Genomic DNA, 9858 nt, shown 5'->3' with positions numbered 1-9858 from the left:
AAAAACCTACCTTTGAGGTTCTTTGAAGTTGATCACCAACATATGTTTTACGAAACTGATCCAGGAACCACAGAACTGCAAGCTCTATTTTCTCATTAGAACACTGAGGCAATCCAGTATCCATTAAAGAGATAAGCTGAAAAACTCTTTTCATAAAGAAAAAAAATGCTTCAGTGTAAATTCTTAGTGAAAAAAACTGAAAAATTTATGAAACAACTAGGAAAATAACAAAAGCATGAAGAAAATATTTTCTCATTCATTTGAAATATTACAATTTAGTTTAATTTCTTCTAGGTTTTCTTTCCTAAGACATACATACACATGCACAAGAATACAAACCTATTTAAGTATATAAAATATTACTGTACTAAAATTTTATATATATGGACACATCATCCACATATATAATATACACAGAATACATAAAAGTAAAAATACAGTATGTATAAACAAAGAAGAATGTTAGGGAATGCATAGTTTTGTATTTTACTCTCTTTTTTAAGATTTATTTATTTGAAAGGCAGAGTGACAGAAAGTGAGGGGGGCAGGAGAGACAGAGACAGAGACAGAGATGTATCTTCCATCTGCTGGGTCACTCCTCAAATGGTTACAACAGCCAGGTGTAGGCCCAGGCTGATACCAAGAGCCAGGAGCTCCATCTAGGTGTCCCATATGAATGGCAGGGGTCCAGGTATTTGGGTTATCTTCCAATGCCTTCCCATACACATTAGCAGGGTGCTGGATCAGAAGTAGCACAGCCAGGACTTGAACCAGTATTCCGACCTGGGATGCTGGTGTCACAAGAGGCGGCTTAACCCACTCTACCATAACATTACCCTCTGTATTTCATTCTGTCACCTAATCTTACATTTCTAAATAATTAAAAATTTTAGGATCATATAATTTAAAATACATTTTTTAAAAATCTAGAAGTACACTTGGGGCTGGCATTATGGCTCAGCAGGTTAAAGTCACTGCCTGCGATGTTAGCATCCTTTATAAGGTGGATCAGCTGTCCCAGTTCCGATCTAGCTCCCTCTAATGCACCTGGAAAGCCAGCAGTAGATGGTCCAAGTGCTTGGGCTCCTGCTACCCACATGGGAGACCTGTATGGAATTCAGGCTCCAGGCTTTGGCTTGGCCCAGCCCTGGGGCGTTAAAACCATTTGGAGAGTGAAGCAGAAGATGGAAGATCTCTCTCAGTCTTTGCCTCTATCTCTACCTCTTGGTCTCTCTTTCTATGTAAGTCTGCCTTTTAAATAAATAAATAAATCTTCTAAGAAAAAAAGGTACATTCATCAAATTATATTATTCTCTTAATGAATAATAAAAAATCTCCCTTTAGTGAAAAAGATGATCTTAATAAAATGAAATATTTCTAAAACTATAATGAATTAGTAAACTATTATTAGTTACCAGAAAAATAATATATTCTCTATTTATTATTAGAAACTATTAGAAAATCATAAATGAGCTACAGATTAAGTTAAATTTCCTACCTAAAAGGCTTACTTTAATATAATGAAAAGCTTAGTCTAGAATTTTTAAGACAGAAATCCTTCAACATTACCAATTTTTACTAAAATTTTCAGGTGAATGGCTGCCAAGTGTCTTGCACTATTATTAGTACAACTTTTAAAGAAACATTAAGTTGTTGAAGAAGTAGCTCCCTTTTCTAATTTGCAAAACAACAGTTATGCTAGGCCCTGACCTAGTTCCTTTCATGCATGCACAAATAAAGATATTCACACTCACTGTTTAATAGTTTATGTCCTTCTAGAGACTTGTGTCTGGACACACACATGACTTGTAATCTCCTCCCAACCCTTTTAAACACATGGAGTACACCAAAATATGTCTCCAAGCCTAGCTTTTTCCATTTAGCAATACATTTTAGAAATCTTTCCATGTCAGACATATAGAGCTTCTTTATTCTTTTGCAATGGCTAAACATTCCATTATATGAATGTACCATAATACTTTCAAACAGTTCCCACTGATGGATACTAAGGTTATTTATAATTTTTTACTGTTACAAAAATGCTTCAATTAGCAATCTCACATATATCATCTCCATTTCACACATGTACATTTTTAATACATACCTCTAAAAGTCAAATTACTAGCTCAAACAGTATAAATTTTTACAATTTTGACAGCTATTACAAATTGTCCACCATAGAAAGTGAAATAATCTATATTCCTACTATCAGTCATTTGACAATTACTATATGTGCACTGGGAGAATAATTCTGAATGATTTAAAAATTTAGAATTTCTAGATATCTGAAAATGGACATGACATCTCTGTTTAACTTTGTTCTTCTCTTATGCATGTTAGTTTTTCCATGTTTTGAAGCTTCATACATGTTCTTTTCTGTACCCTACTTGTTCAACAACTTTGCTGATTTTTTATATCAGATTCACTTTTTTATTACTGACTTCTTTAATTTCTTTACATATTAGAGAATTGGCCTCTTTGTAACTGAACTACAGACATTTTTGTTATTCATTTATTTCTTGACATTGATTACGGTGTTTTTAAATGCCATCCAAAACTTTTTGTTGTTTTTCTTTTTTTATTTTTTGGAGAAATTTTTTAAAAAGATTGTTATTTATTTAAAGGCAGAGTTATGGGGGATAGGGGAGATGGAGAGAGAGCGCTTCCATCCTCTGGTTGACTCCCCAAATGGCCTAAATGGCAGAGGCTGGCCAGGAACTTCATCCAGGAACTTCATCCAGGTCTCCCACATGGGTAGCAGGGACCCAAGCACTTGGGCAATCTTCTGCTGCTTTCCTAGGCACATCAGCAGGGAATTGGATAGAAAGTGGTGCATCTAGGACTTGAACCCATGCCCATATGTTATGCTGGCACTGCAGGTGGCAGCTTAACCCACTGTACCCTGCTGTTTTTCTTATGCAGAAAATTTAATCAATTTCATAGATTTAAAGATATTTATCTTTAGTATATATATACACACACACACACACATATATGTATATATATATCTTTAGCATACACACACCCACACACACACATATATATATATATATTTTTAATTGAGGAGCACAAAGGGACAGCCCCAAAGAGTTCTCATCTGCTGGTTTACTCCCCAAATGCCTAGGAACTCAATCCCTCTCGGGTGAACAAGGACCTAATCATTTGTTCCATTACTAGCCACTTCCCAGTGTGTGGTATTAGCAGAAAGTCGAAATAATGAGCCAGAGTCAATACTAAAACCCAGGCACCCTGCAACAGAATGTGGGTGTCCTGGGCACAACGTTGGGACAGCAGGTTAAGCTACCACCTATGACACTGGCATCCCATATGGGTGCTATTTTGTATCCTAGTGCTTCACTGCCAATCCAGTTTCCTGCTAATGTGCCTGGGAAATGCAGCAGCAGATGGCCCAAATGTTTGGGCCCCTGCCACTCACGTGGGACACTCAGATGAAGCTCCTGGCTTCAGTCTGGTCCAGCCCTGGTCATTGTGGCCATTTGGGGAATGAACCAGAGGACAGAGGACTTCTCTGTAACTCTGTCTTTCAAATAAATAAATCTTTTAAAAAAGAAAAAAAGGGGCAAGGAGCTGACCAACTTGTATGGCTTAGTAGGTTAAGCCGCTGAAGGTGGTCCAAGTACTTGAACCCTGCATTCACATGGGAGAACCAGATGGCTGGGCCAAAATCAATCATTCCACTTGGAATATAAATTCATATTTCTAAGTGAAACTTAAACAATGTCCCTTATTCTACCCCCCAAGATTTCTAGAAACAAAATGTCTAGATCACAGCATGTGAACTTTTTACAAAACTTGACATAAATAGTGAAAGTGCGAACAAAATATATTTTGACAATCATTTTTATTGTGATTTCTTTTTTCTTTCTTTCTTTCTTTTTTTTTTTTTTTTTTTTTTTTGACAGGTAGAGTTATAGGCAGTGAGAGAGAGAGACAGAGAGAAAGGTCTTCCTTCCATTGGTTCACTCCCCAAATGGCCACTACGGCCGGCGTGCTGTGCAGATCCGAAGCCAGGAGCCAGGTGTTTCTTCCTGGTCTCCCATGTGGGTGCAGGGCCCAAGCACTTGGGCCATCCTCCACTGCCTTCCCAGGCCACAGCAGAGAGCTGGACTGGGAGAGGAGCAACCTGGACTAGAACCCAGTGCCCATATTGGATGCCGGCACCTCAGGTGGAGGATTAACCAAGTGAGCCACGGCGCCGGCCCCCATGATTATTTCTTACATTTATAAATTAAGCTATGTATTAAGCATATCCTTCACTTACCAAATATCCTCAATACTACTAAAATTTATGAAGGAAGACTTGCTAAAGAATTGGTTCCTGGGGTCTAGGATGTGGCTCAGTGGGTTAAACTGACACTTGCAATGCCAGCATCCTCTATTGGAGTCCTGGTTCAAGTTCCAGCTGTTCTTCTTCCAATCCAGCTCCCTGTTAATGCTGCTCCCTGGGAAAGCAATGCAAGAAGGCCCAAGTACTAGGCCCCTGCTACCTCACAGGAGACCCAATGGAGTACCAGGCTCCTGGCTTCAACCTGATCATTATGGCCTTCTGGGGAATTGAACCAGCAAATGGAGGATCTTTCTCCCCCGTACCCCTTCTTTGTCACTCTTTCAAATAAATAAATCCTAAAAAAAGAGAAAGAATTAGATTCCTATAACCAGGTTTTGGGGATTGTTTCCCCTAAGAATATGTGTTTATCCTCTAATTTTGAGAGGGAGGACAAAGCTGACTTTTAAAGCTTATATACGGGTGAGAAAGCAGTTTATTGGAGGAGTTTTGAGTTAAATAAACAGATATATACAACAAACTTCATTGCTGGATGAAAGTGAGTTAAGTGACTATTTAAGGCACATGTTGCTTTTAAATTGAGTAGAACCTCTCTTTTCCCATTCCAGTTTTTTGTCGATTTTATGTACTTTCTCTTATATAAAGAAAAAAATTTTTAATTTGAAATACGGAGAAAGGTAGAACCTTTCCATCTGCTGCTTCATGCTCCCTAATGCCCACAACAGCCAGGACTGGGCCAGGCCAAAGCCAACAGCCTGACACTCACTTTTAGGTCTCCTGCATGAGTGACAGGAACACAAGTATTTGGGCCATTATCTGCTGCCTCCCAGTATGTGCATTAGCAGAAATCTGGAATTGGCAGTGGGGCTGGGACTGGAACTCAGGCACTCCAATAAGGGATGTGATGTACCAAGTGATGTGTTACTAACCATTGCACTAAACACCTGCTCTCGGTTGTATACTTTCATTTCCTTTATATAGTATACAATTCCAAAGCCAAGGAAGATGTGAAACCAAAAGATAGTTTGTTTGTAGGCCTTTACAATTCATAGTAAGCTGGTGATTTGTATTTGCCTAACAGGCAATAATATACCCAGCAGGAGAGTAGGAAAGAGCTCCCAGCAGGATACATGATCCATTTGTCAAAGAAGTTTTGGTAGTTGGACAGGTTCAGCTGCAAATGCCTGAAATCCAAAAGTTAATAATGGCTTAAACAATATAGATGTTTATTTCTCTATCAAGCAAAAATACAAGGCAATGCTCCAGGGCTAACTGGTGCTCTAAGGTGTATTATGGGTTTGGTTCTTTCCATCTTCTTATACTTTCCTCTACAGTCATTTTGTGATCTAGTAACATGGCTTTTTCACCTCCACCCATTAAGTATATATGTTGTATCTATCAAATTCATTTATATCCAACTGCCTAGAACATGACCACTTAACTGTACCTAAAACCAAAACAGTTTAGTAAATCTAGTCTTTACTCAGGATGGCCATTTGCTCAGCAAAACAATCAGGGATTTTACCACCACCAAAGAAGGGAAGAAGAGAGAGAGGGAACAACCAGAAGTCTCTACCACAGTGTCCTTCAAAGATAGTATGCCTCTTCTAACAAGCATCAGACCAAGGCCTCGTATTATATGTGTGTGTGTGTGTGTGTGTGTAACAGTCACACCCAGTTTCAATTCACTGTCCTATAAATATTTTTCCATTATCATAAATTACTTTTAGTAAAAAGCATTGGAAGGAATAAAAAGATAAATCATTTGATAATTTAAGTATAAGCACACTATTTCAAATAAAACTGAATGAATTTTCTTGAGTATTCTGGATTCCTCTGAATATTCAATTTAACAAGTATTCATTCAGACCATAAATATTTGAGGGATACTATATACGCCAAGTGTTAATTAGGTGTTTAGAGTACAACAATGAGTAAGGCATATGAGGATGCTCCAAAAAGTTTGTGGAAAAGTGAAATTAAAAGACAAATTTGTTGCAAAACACTTTGAATTCTATGCAACTTTTTCCTAACACATTTTTCATGTGTGTTTGTAAGACTCCTCATCTGCATGAATTTCAACATTTTTTATACCAAAACAGACATATCTTTTAATTCCATTTTCCATGAACTTTCAGAAGTATCCTGTATACATTCCCATTCATCCATAAATCTATAATCTTTCCAGGAACAGATAAAATAAGAAATCAGAATTAAAAAATAACAAGTAGTTAATAAATGCTGTAAGAAAACTAGCAAGCACTCCTCATATTCCAGACTGAAACAGGGCAAAGAGAGAAATGTCAAGACAAAGGGGGAAACATGTGTAGCCCACTAAAGAAGGAAGAAAAAATGCCTCATTTAAGAGCTGAAAAATGTTCAATTCTGCTATAAAGCAGTCAGCAGCAGGAGTACAAGGCTAATGAGATAGACTAAGGAGCCTGATAAGCCCAGAACATAATCACTTAATCAAGCTGATCGTAATCCATTGAAAATCCATGGAAAGTCATTTCATAGTTTAAGCAAAGCACTGATACAGTCAGATCTCTATTTCAGAAAGATTACCCTGGCTGCAAAGGAGAAATAGGTAAAAGATGACAAGAGTTAAACTGGCAGTGGGGACAGAAATAGGTGTGCTAATTGGGAAAACTAGAAGGTAGAACTAAAGGACTTGACCATATAGACTTTAGAGAGAAAAAAAGGAACATTAAAGATAACCTTCAGGATCCAGAGATAACAATAATACTCAAAGAAGAGCAAGGAGGTCAGTATAGACGGGTTGAATCAGAAGGGTAGGAACTGGGGTCAGAAGAGGCATAGGACGTTTAGGGCCATTGGATTTGTCTTAAGTGTGACAGGAAGCCACTGGAGGCTAACAAGTAGAGGAAGAAGTAGTAACATTTAATAAGAAAAAAGCTGAAATTATCTATATGATGCTGCATTTGGGAGAGAGAGCATAAGTCTGAGCTAGTTATCAATCTTCAGTGAATGATAAGGGATGACTGAGGAAAGATCAGATAACAGCAATACAGACAGATAGTTGGTTGCACAGCAGAGTAGGACGAGCCTGAAAGAAGCAGGCACTCTGCTAGCTCCAGCAGATTGAGAGGACACGTAGTAAATAAGAAAAAAAATCCCTGTGGAATTTCTTACGAGATTTACACTCTAGTCATGATGAATGAAGCATTCTTATAATATTATCCTTATTTAATTAGTAGTGTGTAGCCTAGATAGAAATATATTTATTTGCTAAATTAAAAGTAGCATATGGGGCCCGGCACTGTGGTGTAGTGCGTAAAGCTGCCACCAGCAGTGCCGGCATCCCATATGGGCACTGGTTCAGGACCCGGCTGCTCCACTTCCATTCCAGCTCTCTTCTATGCCATGGGAAAGCAGTAGAAGATGGCCCAGGTCCTTGGGCCCCTGCACCTGCATGGAGACCCAGAGCAAGCTCCTGGCTCCTGGCTTTGGATTGGTGCAGCTCCGGCCATTGCAGCCAATTGAGGAGTGAACCAGCAGATGGAAGACCTCTTTCTCTCTGCCTCTCATTCTCTCTCTGTGTAACTCTGATTTTCAAATAAATAAATAAATCTTTTTAAACAAAAGTAGAATATTTAAGTTAAAATAATGTGTTTTAATTATAATTATAAATTATTGCAGTGTTGGAGCTTTTAAGAATATTTAACTTTTCATGCCCAAATAGCATATAGACTTTTCACAGGAGTTTTGTGATCTTCTAAGTTGGTAGCATTACTCTAGGAATTGGACAGGTATCATATCATAGAAGGCAACATAGAACAAGTACAGAATTATACTTCCAATTACTTGGAATTTCTTTATAGGAAAGCAATAGCCTATAATTTGTAATAAATATCATTACAAATCCTAAAACATGTTTCACCTTAAATTTGCTTGGGCCTGTTGCATACCATCAAGCCCACCATGATTTCTTACCCAATCCCTCACCTAAACCACTTGCCTTGCAGCTCTAGTGAAGATTCACACAGGGGGCCGGCTCTGTGGCTCAGCAGGTTAAAGCTGCAGCACAGATGGGAACACTGGCATCCTATATGGGCACCGGTTCAAGTCCCAGCTGCTCCATTTAAAAAACATATATATTTATTTACTTGAAAGGCAGAATTAGAGAGAGGCAGAGGCAGAGAGAGAGAGAGAGAGAGAGAGGTCTTCCATCCACTGATTTATTCCCCAAATGGTTGCAACAGCTGGAGCTGGGTAGATCCAAAGCCAGGAGCCAGGAGTTTCTTCCAGGTGTCCCACATGCGTGTAGGGGCCCAAGAACTTGGGCCATCTTCTACTGCTTTCCCAGGCCATAGCAGAGAGCTGGATTGAAAGTGGAGCAACCGGGCCTTTAACCAGCACCCATAAGGGATGCTGGCACTGCAGGTAGCATCTTTACCTGATACACCACAGCACTGGCCCCGGCTGCTCCACTTCTGATACAGCTCCTTGGGAAAGCAGCAGAAGATGGCCCAAGTACTTGAGTCCCTGCACCTATGTGGAAGACCCAGAAAAAGCTCCTGGCCCAGCCCTGGCTGTTGCAGCCCTTTGGGGATTGAACAAGTAGATGGAAGATCTCTCTCCCTCACTCTCTGTCTCTCCTTCCTGTAACTCTGCCTTCCAAATAAATAAAATAAATCTTTAAAAGATTCACAGAGTTCCTGCAGTTATAAACACTCATCCAGGAGAGAGGAAAGGTCCTTCATAGTTCTATCTTGTAGTTTCAACTCAGCAGGACCAATAGAAGCTCCAACTTCCCTAGAAATTCCTCTAATAGATCAGGAAGCACAACTAAGGAGTGTGGAAAAGTTAAACACCTATGAGCAGACCTCAACCAATAAGAAATGGGACACAGAGAGAAGACAGCAAACTTCTTGCCCTTAGTCCCCCATACCATGGACTGTTTGTGAGATGCAGCATTCCATGTGGACTTTAGGGGAAATTTCTGTAAAAGGAAGCAACCAGCTGCATTTTCTAAGTAATATGCCACATTATCCAGATGATTCTCTCTATTCACGGTACTTAATGTTCTATAAAATGGTTTTGAACACTGAATTCATGAATCCTGAATCACAGCTCTTATGGGAAATACAGGATTAGGTTTCTGGGAAACTTCGGTCATAACATTTTTGTCAACAGATCATAGCTGTGCTTTATTTGTGTTTCTGTTTAAACAAAAACATGTTATTTAATATATATTATTAGGGCTGATGCCGTGGTGCACTAGGTTAATCCTCGCCTGCAGTGCCAGCATCCCATATGGGCACTGGTTTGAGTCCCGGCTGCTCCTCTTCCAGTCCAGCTCTCTGCTGTGGCCCGGGAAGGCAGTGGAGGATGGCCCAATTGCTTGGGTCCCCGCACCCACATGGGAGACCAGGAGGAAGCACCTGGCTCCTGGCTTTGGATCGGCGCAGTTCTGGCCGTAGCGGTCATTTGGGGGGTGAACCAACGGAAGGAAGACCTTTCTCTCTGTGTCTATCTCTCTCTCTTTCACTGTTTGTAACTCTACCTGTCAAATTAAAAAAAGAAAAAAA

The 9858-nt window shown here is 39.4% G+C and overlaps 1 protein-coding gene across 10 annotated transcripts in view; it reads right to left on the bottom strand.

Annotated features, from left to right (window-relative positions):
• RANBP17 (RAN binding protein 17) overlaps positions 1-9858 on the bottom strand; it is a 371265-nt gene that overhangs the window by 273252 nt on the left and 88155 nt on the right. For all 10 annotated transcript variants that reach the window (XR_011389899.1, XM_051843604.2, XM_070076412.1 and 7 more), the window contains one exon: positions 11-146. Coding sequence is in view for 9 of the 10 variants with exons in the window: in XM_051843604.2 (XP_051699564.1) it covers positions 11-146 (136 nt within the window). In the remaining variant the exon portion in view is untranslated. The remainder of the gene's footprint in view (positions 1-10; positions 147-9858) is intronic.

Source organism: Oryctolagus cuniculus, chromosome 6, assembly GCF_964237555.1.
Source record: "Oryctolagus cuniculus chromosome 6, mOryCun1.1, whole genome shotgun sequence".
Taxonomy (NCBI): Eukaryota; Metazoa; Chordata; class Mammalia; order Lagomorpha; family Leporidae; genus Oryctolagus; species Oryctolagus cuniculus.
Note: the sequence above shows the minus strand (reverse complement) of the source record. Positions and strands in the feature narration are given on the sequence as shown.